General features: G+C 46.9%; 1 protein-coding gene across 3 annotated transcripts in view; it reads right to left on the bottom strand.

The window, feature by feature from the left end:
* Window positions 1-1360: 1360 nt before the first annotated feature.
* The window catches only part of LOC143783135 (cytochrome P450 2C20-like), a 744296-nt gene continuing 731240 nt past the window's right edge, over window positions 1361-14416 (bottom strand). For all 3 annotated transcript variants that reach the window (XM_077271442.1, XM_077271444.1, XM_077271443.1), the window contains exon 10: window positions 1361-1906. In XM_077271442.1, coding sequence (XP_077127557.1) covers window positions 1713-1906 — 194 coding nt within the window. In that variant the 3' untranslated portion in view covers window positions 1361-1712. The remainder of the gene's footprint in view (window positions 1907-14416) is intronic.

The raw sequence follows: 14416 nt of genomic DNA on the forward strand, positions 1-14416 counted from the left end.
AGGCAGCAAGGGACTACATCAAAAAGTGTTGGTAGGAAGGCTTCTAACTCCACCTGGTAAAGGGGACTCTGAACTTGCTTCCAAGCTGGCCAGACCCTGCCTGTACCTGTGATCTGGTGCCCTGGACTGTGGCTGCCTGAAGAATTCAGTAAACCAGGTAAAGAGACTTCACACCTGTGTCCTCCGTTCATTACTGCACCAGTTACCATCTCCATCTATACACCTGGAGCCCTGGGGGCAAACTTCACCTGTGGGAAGTTATACAATCTCAGCTGCCTTAACATCACCCCAGTGGACCCCTTTAAGCAGCGTCGGTCCCCACTGACCGAATACCACGGGTGGCTTCATGAACACAAACCTTATTTAAATCCCTTTTAAGGTCATTCCCTTTAACATGGATGCCCAGGGCCACAGAACGGGTCGCTGCCACCGTGACATACCCCTTTAAGTACTGAACCCGGAACTGAGTACCCCCACAGCCCTGGTGGGTGACTCATTACTATTGTTACATTTTTCTAACACTAGTGCTCTACCAATCTGATATTTGGGCCACGTTGTCAGGCTGGGAAAAAAATGTGAGCTGTTGCATGAGGTATTAGGGCTCCTGGATAAGAAGGCTTACACCGCTCCCTTAGCCACCATGTCTTAATTGAAACTTCAATTCCTCGCTGTAAATGCTGACCCAGATCCTGATACAACATGCATGGCCTTTTGCTGACTGCGTCTGTGCCATTCTAAAATTTCTACTGTGGGTGAATTGATCAGTCAACTACCTGTGTTACTATCCTTACATTTTTTGAACATTAGGAGTCAATCAAGCTGATATTTGTACCACCTGAGTGTGGCTGAGCAAAAAACAAGTTTGAGCTCTTGCACGAGGTATCAGGGCTCCCAGATAAGAAGGCCTACAGTGATCCCTCACACACCTCGTCTTAATTTAAAGTTAAATTCAAAGCTGTAAATGCTTGGCCAGTCCCTGATACCTCATGCAGGAGCCATGACTGACTGCTTCTGTGTCATTATAAAATGTACTAAATCATACTAATGTAATAAAATCTACTGTGGGTCAATTGATCAGTCCACTATCCTTACATTTTTCTATCAATAGTAGTCTATGACGTTCGAAACTTGAAAGGTTCGCTGATTTCTAGTGAAGACATGTTCTGACCAACAGGCAGTGCACTATCAAGAAAATTATTCTAACATATCCAAAACTTGTCATTTCGAAACCCAGATGAACTATAACTGCTGGCGACAGTTCGATAGCCATTACTGTCTAAGGGAATCAGAAAGCCAAGGACAAAAGATGGACAAAATGCTTCAATAAGCAGTAGGAAAATACTGGAAAGATGAAACAAAGTCCTGTTGCACCATGCTGATTTATCAGATGCACAAGTTTATTACTTTTATTTTGTAGTTTAGGTTTCAGTAGAATTGTCTTGTTTATTAGAGGTGCAAAACAGGCCAAAAACATCAATAAGCGAATAGGTTACTTTTCTTATCTATTATATTCCTCAATTTTTGTGATTTTTCCAGAAGTTGACTAAAATTCTCCATTAAATTTGACACAATGTGAAAGAATTAAGGTTTTCCCAAATTTTCCCTGCGAATTCTAAATATATATATTTTTTTGTCATTAGAGTCTTTTTGTCACATATTCTGGATTATTTTTTTATATTCCCATCCATATTGTGCAGCTGGATGGCAGTCGGTCACTTGGACAAGGCACGAGGCACGGCACATATCCGGGCTGATGCCATGATTTTCACCTTGTTAAGGGTCAGATATTTCAAGTCCTGACGTTCTGTTCCCGGGGGGAGAGTGAAAGTGAATTTCTGGAGCAAACTGGAAAAGAACATGAAAAGCTCCAAGCGGGCCAGGTTCTCACCAAGACACACTCGTTTCCCTAGAAGACAAGATAAAACGTATGTGATAATTAATTATCTTATTCCTTGTGTCTCTCTATGCTTTAGATCCCACCATCTAAAGACCTCTGCTCGCTGTCTATTTACATTTAATGATTTATAATAATCGGTGGAGATTCATTGTATCATTCCTGAGTTTACCATGAGCTCTTTGGGCAGTAGAATGCTAAGATTTAATACGTTGAATGGAACCTGTCATGTCCTCAAATGTTATTAGCCACAGTTATAGGGTTAACCTCAGGTTATTAGTAGTATTCTAAAGCTGCCCAGCTGTCACACTAAAAGCGTCGCAACCTGGAGGAAATTAATTAAATTCCTCCCAGCAGCCTCTGGCTTTCAGTTAGAGAGGTGTGCTGATATGGCTTCTGTCACTGCTCCTTACTTAGTGAGTGGCCGTAAGCACGCCGAAGCATATTGACTGCAGCTGTCTCTGTCGTTGTCATTCTTGAGTCACTTTCTTCTGGGAGATCTAGGGTTAGAAGATCACTATGTACTGTGATCACAGATCTTCCATTTTGCCTGTCTGTCACATATTAAATCGATTTGGTTTCCTTTGGTGCTGAAGAGGTTAATGACCTGTTCTAGAAACTTGTAGCTCCATTTTCAGCTGCTTCTGGTCTGGTCATTATCTCTCCTTATAAAACCTGGCCAGACCTTCTGTGTCTTGCCTTTGAAATCTTTGCTTCCTAGTTCTCTGGAGACACTGTGTTGAATAGAAGATCATTGAAGCTACTGGACATTCTTGTGTACTGTTTTTGGATATATGCTTTTCTTATTGTCCTACTCCCATTTGGTTGGTACATTCCTATCTTTCCCTATATACCTCTCTACCTTTGCTGAGTGTTTGTATGTTTTTGCTTTCTGTTATCCCTATTTTGTGCTTGAGTCTTGTTTATCCTATATTTCTGTCTCATGCCTCATGGGGTGGGGGAGGGGACAGATATGGGATTAACAGTAGCATTGTTTGGTCAGAGAGTCAAGACTTTCTACCTTCATGAGTACCCCCAGGACATAGATAGTTAAGGTCCCAGTTCCAGGGACAGTTTGAGGCCCCGTTGCTTATAGAAGACCGTCAAAGTGTGACAGTAATGTGTCAGTGCAAACATAGCTGTCAGTCAATGGGCCAGGGCGCACATATGTAAGAGGGTGGTGCTGTTATGCACAGTAAGGAACACGCTGTCACTTTAAGAGACTGCACCCCCTTGTCTGGTGTGTGATGGAATGTTCTGCTTTTCCCCTGCTTTAGACTGTGAAGATGAACTGCCCTAGCTTGAGGGGAGGAGTTGAGCCTGCACTGCGTGTGGAAGGAGAAGTTTCTAGAGAGAGAGAACTGTTTGCTACAAGAAAGATCCCAGGCTGGGACGGAGTGTACTTCTGAAATTTGCAAGACTGTTCCGGTTTGCAGCAAAGGTGGCTGTTCTGTGCTAGGTTGTGAAGCCACGAAGATACTGAGAAAGGGAATTGCAGTTTCCAGGAGCATTCCTAGGATCCGGAAACAAGGAGAAGACCACGCTTCACAGAACTGATAGAAAGACGTGCGCACCTCTGTATAGACTGCTGGGGCCCCCCTGGGACTGGACCTCTGTCCCCAACATCACCGTGAGTCTGTTCCTGTGTGGTGCACCAGTTAGGGCCTAGTACAGGCTTCAGTAGTCAGAACACGGGAGCCGTGTGGCCTGCTTAGTAAAGGCCAGGGAGGTTATACTTAGGGTACTGTCACACAGTCACACTTTGGACGCTACGACGGCTGTCATGATTCTCAATGGCGAGAGAACATAGCCCAGCATATATGAGAACTAGCTCTTGGAAGATGGAAACTATACTGACCATGAACTAAACCTGCCGCACAACTAGAAGTGGCCGGGTAGCATGCCTACGTTTTTTAACCCTAGATGCCCAGCGCCAGCCGGAGAACTACCTAATCCTAGCAGAGGAAAAGACAGTCCTGGCTCACCTCTAGAGAAATTTTCCCAAAAGGCAGACAGAGGCCCCCACATATATTGGCGGTGATTTTAGATGAAATGACAAACGTAGTATGAAAATAGGTTTAGCAAAATCGAGGTCCGCTTTCTAGATAGCAGGAAGACAGAAAGGACACTTTCATGGTCAGCAGAAAACCCTAACAAAACACCATCCAGAAATTCCTTTAAGACTCTAGCATTAACTCATAACACCACAGTGGCAATTTCCGATCACAAGAGCTTTCCAGACACAGTAACGAAACAGCAGCTGTGAACAGGAACAAAATGCAAAAACACACAAGGACAAAAGTCCAACTTAGCTGGGAGTTGTCTAGTAGCAGGAACAAGCACAGAAGGCTTCTGATTACATTGTTGACCGGCAAGAAACTGACAGAGGAGCAAGGTTATATAGCGACTCCCACATCCTGATAGGAGCAGGTGAACAGAGGGGATGATGCACACAAGTTCAATTCCACAAGTGGCCACCGGGGGAGCCCAGAATCCAATTTCACAACAGTACCCCCCCTCAAGGAGGGGGCACCGAACCCTCACCAGAACCACCAGGGCGATCAGGATGAGCCCTATGAAAGGCACGGACAAGATCGGAGGCATGAACATAAGAGGCAGACAATATCACTCCATCTTTAAGGATACCTGTGGGCTCAGAATTACCAGGGGAGTCAGGCTCAAAACTCCTAGAAAGGGCATCCGCCTTAACATTCTTAGAACCCGGTAGGTACGACACCACAAAATTAAACCGAGAGAAAAACAACGACCAGCGCGCCTGTCTAGGATTCAGGCGCCTGGCAGACTCAAGGTAAATTAAATTTTTGTGGTCAGTCAATACCACCACCTGATGTCTGGCCCCCTCAAGCCAGTGACGCCACTCCTCAAAAGCCCACTTCATGGCCAAAAGCTCCCGATTCCCAATATCATAATTCCGCTCGGCGGGCGAAAATTTACGGGAAAAAAAAGCACAAGGTCTCATCACGGAGCAGTCGGAACTTCTCTGCGACAACACCGCCCCAGCTCCGATTTCAGAAGCGTCGACCTCAACCTGAAAAGGAAGAGCAACATCAGGCTGACGCAACACTGGGGCGGAAGAAAAGCGGCGCTTGAGCTCCCGAAAGGCCTCCACAGCATCAGGGGACCAATCAGCAACATCAGCACCCTTCTTAGTCAAATCAGTCAATGGTTTTACAACATCAGAAAAACCAGCAATAAATCGACGATAAAAGTTAGCAAAGCCCAAAAATTTCTGAAGACTCTTAAGAGAAGAGGGTTGCGTCCAATCACCAATAGCCTGAACCTTGACAGGATCCATCTCGATGGAAGAGGGGGAAAAAATGTATCCCAAGAAAGAAATCTTTTGAACCCCAAAAACACACTTAGAACCCTTCACACACAAGGAATTAGACCGCAAAACCTGAAAAACCCCCCTGACCTGCTGGACATGAGAGTCCCAGTCATCCGAAAAAATCAGAATATCATCCAGATACACAATCATAAATTTATCCAAATAATCGCGGAAAATGTCATGCATAAAGGACTGGAAGACTGAAGGGGCATTTGAAAGACCAAAAGGCATCACCAAATACTCAAAATGGCCCTCGGGCGTATTAAATGCGGTTTTCCACTCATCCCCCTGCTTGATTCGCACCAAATTATACGCACCACGGAGATCAATCTTAGAGAACCACTTGGCCCCCTTTATACGAGCAAACAAATCAGTAAGCAGTGGTAACGGATATTGATATTTAACCGTGATTTTATTCAAAAGTCGATAATCAATACACGGCCTCAAAGAGCCGTCTTTCTTAGACACAAAGAAAAAACCGGCTCCTAAGGGAGATGACGAAGGATGAATATGTCCCTTTTCCAAGGACTCCTTTATATATTCTCGCATAGCAGCGTGTTCAGGCACAGACAGATTAAATAAACGACCCTTAGGGTATTTACTACCCGGAATCAAGTCTATGGCACAATCGCACTCCCGGTGCGGAGGTAGTGAACCAACCTTGGGTTCTTCAAAAACGTCACGAAAGTCAGACAAGAATTCAGGAATCTCAGAGGGAATAGATGATGAAATGGAAACCAAAGGTACGTCCCCATGAGTTCCTTTACATCCCCAGCTTAACACAGACATAGCTCTCCAGTCGAGGACTGGGTTATGAGATTGCAGCCATGGCAATCCCAGCACCAAAACATCATGTAGATTATACAGCACCAGAAAGCGAATAACCTCCTGGTGATCCGGATTAACACGCATAGTCACTTGTGTCCAGTATTGTGGTTTATTACTAGCCAATGGGGTGGAGTCAATCCCTTTCAGAGGTATCGGAGCCTCCAGTGGCTCCAAATCATACCCACAGCGTTTGGCAAAGGACCAATCCATAAGACTCAAAGCAGCGCCAGAGTCGACATAGGCGTCCGCGGTAATAGATGACAAAGAACAAATCAGGGTCACAGATAGAATAAACTTAGACTGTAAAGTGCTAATTGAAACAGACTTGTCAGGCTTCTTAGTACGCTTAAAGCATGCTGATATAACATGAGTTGAATCACCACAATAGAAGCACAACCCATTTTTTCGTCTAAAATTCTGCCGCTCGCTTCTGGACAGAATTCTATCACATTGCATATTTTCTGGCGTTTTCTCAGTAGACACCGCCAAATGGTGCACAGGTTTGCGCTCCCGCAGACGCCTATCGATCTGAATAGCCATCGTCATGGACTCATTCAGACTCGCAGGCACAGGGAACCCCACCATAACATCCTTAATGGCATCAGAGAGACCTTCTCTGAAAATCGCCGCCAGGGCGCACTCATTCCACTGAGTAAGCACAGACCATTTGCGGAATTTTTGGCAGTATATTTCAGCTTCATCTTGCCCCTGAGACAAGGACATCAAGGCCTTTTCCGCCTGAAGCTCTAAATGAGGTTCCTCATAAAGCAACCCCAAGGCCAGAAAAAACGCATCCACATTGAGCAACGCAGGATCCCCTGGTGCCAATGCAAAAGCCCAGTCTTGAGGGTCGCCCCGGAGCAAGGAAATTACAATCCTGACCTGCTGTGCAGGGTCTCCGGCAGAGCGAGACTTCAGGGACAAAAACAATTTGCAATTATTTTTAAAATTTTGAAAGTGAGATCTATTCCCCGAGAAGAATTCAGGCAAAGGAATTCTAGGCTCAGACATAGGTGCATGAACAACAAAATCTTGCAAATTTTGTACCTTTGTGGCGAGATTATTCAAACCTGTAGCTACACTCTGAAGATCCATTTGAAACAGGTGAACACAGAGCCATTCAAGGATTAGAAGGAGAGAAAGAGAGGAAGGCTGCAGTATAGGCAGACTAGCAAGTGATTCAATTAAGAGCACACTCAGAACTAGAGGAAAAAAAAAAAAAAATTGTAGCAGACTTCTTTTTTCTCTCCTTTCTCAGCCAGTAATTTAACCCTTTTTTGGGCCGGTCAAACTGTCATGATTCTCAATGGCGAGAGAACATAGCCCAGCATATATGAGAACTAGCTCTTGGAAGATGGAAACTATACTGACCATGAACTAAACCTGCCGCACAACTAGAAGTGGCCGGGTAGCATGCCTACGTTTTTTAACCCTAGATGCCCAGCGCCAGCCGGAGAACTACCTAATCCTAGCAGAGGAAAAGACAGTCCTGGCTCACCTCTAGAGAAATTTTCCCAAAAGGCAGACAGAGGCCCCCACATATATTGGCGGTGATTTTAGATGAAATGACAAACGTAGTATGAAAATAGGTTTAGCAAAATCGAGGTCCGCTTTCTAGATAGCAGGAAGACAGAAAGGACACTTTCATGGTCAGCAGAAAACCCTAACAAAACACCATCCAGAAATTCCTTTAAGACTCTAGCATTAACTCATAACACCACAGTGGCAATTTCCGATCACAAGAGCTTTCCAGACACAGTAACGAAACAGCAGCTGTGAACAGGAACAAAATGCAAAAACACACAAGGACAAAAGTCCAACTTAGCTGGGAGTTGTCTAGTAGCAGGAACAAGCACAGAAGGCTTCTGATTACATTGTTGACCGGCAAGAAACTGACAGAGGAGCAAGGTTATATAGCGACTCCCACATCCTGATAGGAGCAGGTGAACAGAGGGGATGATGCACACAAGTTCAATTCCACAAGTGGCCACCGGGGGAGCCCAGAATCCAATTTCACAACAGACGGCACGATCCGTGACGTCGCAGCATTGTATGAGTATCGCTCCAGCGTCGTAGACTGCGGTCACACGTTGCAATCACGGCGCTGGAGCGATGCCGAAGTCCCCGGGTAACCAGGGTAAACATCGGGTTACTAAGCGCAGGGCCGCGCTTAGTAACCCGATGTTTACCCTGGTTACCAGCGTAAACGTAAAAAAAACAAACAGTACATACTTACATTCCGGTGTCTGTCCCCCGGCGTTCTGCTTCTCTCCACTGTGTAAGCAGCAGAGCCGGAAAGCAGAGCGGTGACGTCAGACGTCACCGCTGTGCTCGCTTTCCGGCTGGCCAGCGCTCACAGTGCAGAGAAGCTGAGACGCCGGAGGACAGACACCGGAATGTGAGTATGTACTGTTTGTTTTTTTTTACTTTTACGCTGGTAACCACGGTAAACATTGGGTTACTAAGCGCGGCCCTGTGCTTAGTTACCCGATGTTTACCCTGGTTACAAGCGAACACATCGCTGGATCGCTGTCACACACAACGATCCAGCGATGACAGCGGGAGATCCAGTGACGAAAGAAAGTTCCATACGATCTGCTACGACGTACGATTCTCAGCAGGATCCCTGATCGCTGCTGCGTGTCAGACACAGCGATATCGTATGGATATCGCTGGAACGTCACGGATCGTACCGTCGTAGCGATCAAAGTGTGACTGTGTGACAGTACCCTTAGAGTAGCATCGTTATTGGTTTTATTGTTTTAATTTGCTTGTGAGACAAATTCTGAGTCTGTAATTGTTGGAGCACTGTGCTATTTTCCGGACAGGATTACTCATTTATATTGTCTTTTGCTATTGTTAACCCCTGTTTGCATCTTCCTATTCCCTTCATTCCTGGCCTCCCAATAAATCTACCCTTTGTTGTTCGCAGCGCCACTTGAAGCGATGGCCGGGGGACCACCACTGTGCAGGAAGACTACTGTACACAAGATGAGGTGCAAGGCGTGGGGTGGACCCTAGCAGTTGCTGCGGAAGACGAAGAGACACCATCCCCGGAGTGGAGTGGACGGGTCATCCTTGAGCAAATGGAAGTGGATGTGAAGGCTATGGGCCCTGAGCGTGTGCAAGCGATAGAAACTATGCTGTGGAAGAATCAGGCCGCATTCGCCCGTCATGCCGAAGATTTCGGCTGTACTGAAGCCATCACGCATGAGATCCCGACTGGGGAAGCTCGTCCAATTCGAGAACGATACCAGCAGATCCCGCCCAAAATGTACCAAGAGGTGAAAACATTACTGAGGCAGATGCTGGATTCAGGAGTGGTGCAGAGTAGTCAGAGCCCTTGGGCAGCCCCGGTGGTGCTCGTCAAGAAAAAGGACGGGACCATCCGGTTCTGTGTAGATTACAGAAAACTCAATGCGTGCACTGTTCGAGACTCGTATCCGTTGCCCCGCATCGAAGAATCCTTGACAGCGCTGGGGAAAACCAAGTACTTCTCCACCCTGGACCTAGCAAGCGGATATTGGCAAGTAGCCGTGGCAGAGAAAGACAGAGAGAAAACTGCCTTCATCCTCCCTATGGGACTGTTCGAGTTTAACCGGATGCCCTTCGGGCTCTCCAATGCTCCAGGCACCTTTCAATGGCTGATGGAAAAGTGTTTTGGAGATTTAAATTTCGAGGCTACCCTGATCTATCTGGATGACATCATTGTGTTTTCATCCTCTTTCGAATACCACCTTGCCTGGCTTGGACAGGTGTTGTGAATTGGGTTTCTGGGCTCCCCCGGTGGTCACTGGTGGTACTGAACTTGTGTGCTTCATCTCCTCTGTTCACCTGTTTCCATCAGGATGTGGGAGTTTTCTATTTAACCTTGCTCCTCAGTCATTTCTATGCCGGCCAACAATGTTACCAGAAGCCTTTCTGTTGCATGTTCCTGCTCCTAGACTACTATCAGCTAAGTTGGACTTGTAGTCCTAAGTTTGTTTTGCATTTTTGTTCCAGTTCTCTGTGTTTGAATATTTCTGAGGCTGGAAGCTCTTGTGAGCTGAAATTGCCACTCTAGTGTCATGAGTTGATATTAGAGTCTTAAAGTAATTTCAGGATGGTGTTTTGAAAAGGGTTTTCAGCTGACTGTGAAGTTCCCTTTTCTGTCTTCCTACTATCTAGTAAGCGGACCTCAATTTGCTAAACCTATCTTCATACTTTGTATGTCAATTTCCTCTAAAATCACCGACAATATATGTGGGGGCTACTGTCTGCCTTTTGGGGAAAATTTCTCTAGAGGTAAGCCAGGTCTGTATTTTCCTCTGCTAGGGTCAGGCAGTCCTCCGGCTGGCGCTGGGCGTCTAGGGATAAAACGTAGGCACGCTACCCGGCCACTGTTAGTTGTGCGGTAGGTTTAGCTCACAGTCAGCTCGAGTTCCCATCTTCCAAGAGCTAGTCCTTTTGTATGCTTTACTACGGTCTCTTGCCATTGAGAACCATGACAGACAGGTACTCGGAAGATTGCGTGCTCATAACCTGAAGTTGAAGCCAAAGAAATGCCACCTCTTCAAGAGGGAGATCGAGTACCTAGGTCACATTGTGTCACAAGATGGAGTTATACCCTCGCCAGAAAAAGTGGCTGCTATCCAGAAGTGGCCAGTCCCTCAAACAGTGAGAGAACTCCAGGCCTTCCTCGGACTCGCGGGGTACTACCGTCGGTTTGTTAAAGACTTCGCGAAGGTGGCCGGTCCCCTCATTGAGTTGCTGAGGGGGACCGCTGAAGTGCCGAAGACCCAGCGAATCCCCTGGGCACAGGGACAACACGAGGCCTTCCAGGCTATAAAGAATGCCCTTACTTCGGCCCCGATTTTGGCCTACGCAGACTTCGATCAACCGTTCCTGTTGTACACCGATGGTAGCCTACATGGACTCGGTGCAGTACTTTCTCAGATACAGGATGGACATGAGAGAGTCATCGGGTATGCTAGCAGGTCCCTGCGAGACAGCGAAAGAAACCCTCACAATTACAGCTCCTTCCGGTTAGAGCTCCTGGCTCTGGTGTGGGCCATGACAGAAAAGTTTGCAGGCTTCCTGACAGGTACAAAAATTCAAGTTCGAACAGACAATAATCCCCTGGCCCACCTTGAGAATGCTAAACTGGGGGCCTTAGAACAACGGTGGATGGCTCGCCTGGCCAATTTCGACTTTACTATCCGCTATCACTCTGCTACCGAAAACGCAAATGCGGATGGGCTGTCCAGAGTGCCTGTGGAGACTCCAGTGGGGGATCTTGATGAACAACTCGAAGAGGAGGAAACCCCAGACTTTAATAAGTTCAAGCCCCCGATGGTTGTGGCCCAGTCAAGAAGGGAGGCCTGCGCATTACCTCGGTCCCTGGGAAGAACCAATGAAAAATGGGGACACGTTCAGGATGAGGACGAAGGGCTGAGACAGATGAAATGGTGGGTAACGCAAAAGTGGAAGCCTGGCAAACAAGAGAGAGATGATCTGGACTCTGAAATGAGGAGTGTGTTGCACCAGTGGAATAGACTGGAAGTGAGAGAGTCAGTACTATATCGTAAGAAGCAACAGCCAAAAGATATGGAAGTAAGGTGGCAAGTGGTCATCCCAGGAAGAATGGCTCAAGAAATAGCTAAAGAAGCCCATGAATTCGGAGCGCACTTTGGCTCCACAAAGACCTACCAATGGTTGCAGCGGCATGTCTATTGTCCTCGGTTGGAGCTTGTGGTGGAAGAGGTTTGCCGGCAGTGTCGAGTATGTGACCTCATTAAGAGTACTGAACAGAGGGCACCCATCCAGACCATACAAACTAAGGAGCCATTGGAAGTCTTGATGATCGACTATCTCCTCGTGGGACACTCGGCCCGGGGGCTGCAATATTGTTTGGTGATGACCGATCATTTTTCTAAGTTCGCAGTAGTAACCCCGACTAGAGACCAGACTGCGGAATCGGCGGCGCGAGCCATCTGCCAAGACTTCATCCGGGTGTATGGGTGCCCAAAGCGCATCCACTCCGACCAAGGCTCGTGTTTCCAAGGCAAGGTGATGGAAGAATTGTATCGCATGTATGGCATCGAGCGGTCCCGGACCACCCCTTATCATCCTCAAGGCAATGGAGCTTGCGAACGCTTTAACAGAACCTTGCTTCAGATGCTGAGAACATTGGAAGAGGATAAGAAGGTGTGTTGGCCAGACTATCTGCCAGAATTGGTCTGGACCTACAACAATCGGGTCCACTCCACCACGGGTTACACCCCCTATCTACTGTTGTTTGGAAGAGCTGAACGAGAGATCATTGAGCTGAATCTGGAACAGCCAGAGGAGCTGATGGAGCGAAATGTCACCTCATGGGTGAAAGAGCATCGACAACGTTTGCAAACGATACGGCGGTTGGCGGGTCAGCAACTGTAAGAAAAAGAACATACGGCCCGCAAACTGACTCAAGAGTTACCACTCCAACCTGGAGACCGAGTATTGGTCAGAGAGAAACGCCCCAAGGGAAAACTAAGTGAGAGATGGGAAGTACAGCCGTACAAGGTTATCGAGAGAGTGTATGCTAACAGCCCTGTCTACGAGGTACAGATTGAGAATGGGGCATCCGCCCCTAGAGTACTTCACAGAAATATGCTGCGGCCTTGCCGGTCTGAGGTCTGTTCTACGCCATTGTCGCCTGAATGCGCCACTCCACTTCCTGAATCTGTCATGCCTGATGACCAAATCGATGAGGAGTGGTGGACCATCCCTGACACAGTAGGGGGTCCTCAGCCGCCCAGAAACGGTAATCCCATGGATGTACCAGTACCGCCATGTGAGGATGAGACCAGACAAGAGCTCACAATGTCCCCTGCAACAAGTGTTCCTCTGGAAGATAGTCAAGCCTTGCCTGACAGCCAAGAGCTTCGGAGATCCCAGAGGTCTAATGCAGGGGTTCCACCAGTCCAATATGTAGAACAGTGTGCTCTGTCTGTTTTTACACCTTTGTTGCCTCCCCTATAGGTGCTGTTTCCGCATTACACGTTCCTCCATTGCACTTTGACCCTGATGCTGTGATGGCCGAGGACGACCATCATTAAGAAGGGAGGAATGTAAGAGGGTGGTGCTGTTATGCACAGTAAGGAACACGCTGTCACTTTAAGAGACTGCACCCCCTTGTCTGGTGTGTGATGGAATGTTCTGCTTTTCCCCTGCTTTAGACTGTGAAGATGAACTGCCCTAGCTTGAGGGGAGGAGTTGAGCCTGCACTGCGTGTGGAAGGAGAAGTTTCTAGAGAGAGAGAACTGTTTGCTACAAGAAAGATCCCAGGCTGGGACGGAGTGTACTTCTGAAATTTGCAAGACTGTTCCGGTTTGCAGCAAAGGTGGCTGTTCTGTGCTAGGTTGTGAAGCCACGAAGATACTGAGAAAGGGAATTGCAGTTTCCAGGAGCATTCCTAGGATCCGGAAACAAGGAGAAGACCACGCTTCACAGAACTGATAGAAAGACGTGCGCACCTCTGTATAGACTGCTGGGGCCCCCCTGGGACTGGACCTCTGTCCCCAACATCACCGTGAGTCTGTTCCTGTGTGGTGCACCAGTTAGGGCCTAGTACAGGCTTCAGTAGTCAGAACACGGGAGCCGTGTGGCCTGCTTAGTAAAGGCCAGGGAGGTTATACTTAGAGTAGCATCGTTATTGGTTTTATTGTTTTAATTTGCTTGTGTGACAAATTCTGAGTCTGTAATTGTTGGAGCACTGTGCTATTTTCCGGACAGGATTACTCATTTATATTGTCTTTTGCTATTGTTAACCCCTGTTTGCATCTTCCTATTCCCTTCATTCCTGGCCTCCCAATAAATCTACCCTTTGTTGTTTGCACCTCATCTTGTGTACAGTAGTCTTCCTGCACAGTGGTGGTCCCCCGGCCATCGCTTCACATACAGCTGATCACTAGTTAAGGAGCAGTGACTGAAGCTGCATCAGATCAACTCTGAACGTCGGAGCTGCCAGAACGAATACAGTTAAATTCCTCCCGGTAGTTGGACTTTCAGAGCTGCGGCCTCCTGACTTTAGAATGCTATAAACCATCCCACGCCTAGCACATATAATTGATTATATACAAAAACATTTTGAAAAGCGCAGACATAATAACCCAAATTAATAAAACCATTTTAACAATATTATTAGTGATAGTTACAAAAAATTGCTGAAATCACTTCTTACATTAATATCTAAGGGACCCGATGCCTCAGCTTTAATTAGAGATGAGCGGATAAGGCAAAATTCTAATTCACCTGTTCACCGGTGATTTCCTGAGAAACATGATTCATGGATACATTGTTCTTTGAAAATTTAATATTCATTA

Source organism: Ranitomeya variabilis, chromosome 6, assembly GCF_051348905.1.
Source record: "Ranitomeya variabilis isolate aRanVar5 chromosome 6, aRanVar5.hap1, whole genome shotgun sequence".
NCBI lineage: Eukaryota > Metazoa > Chordata > Amphibia > Anura > Dendrobatidae > Ranitomeya > Ranitomeya variabilis.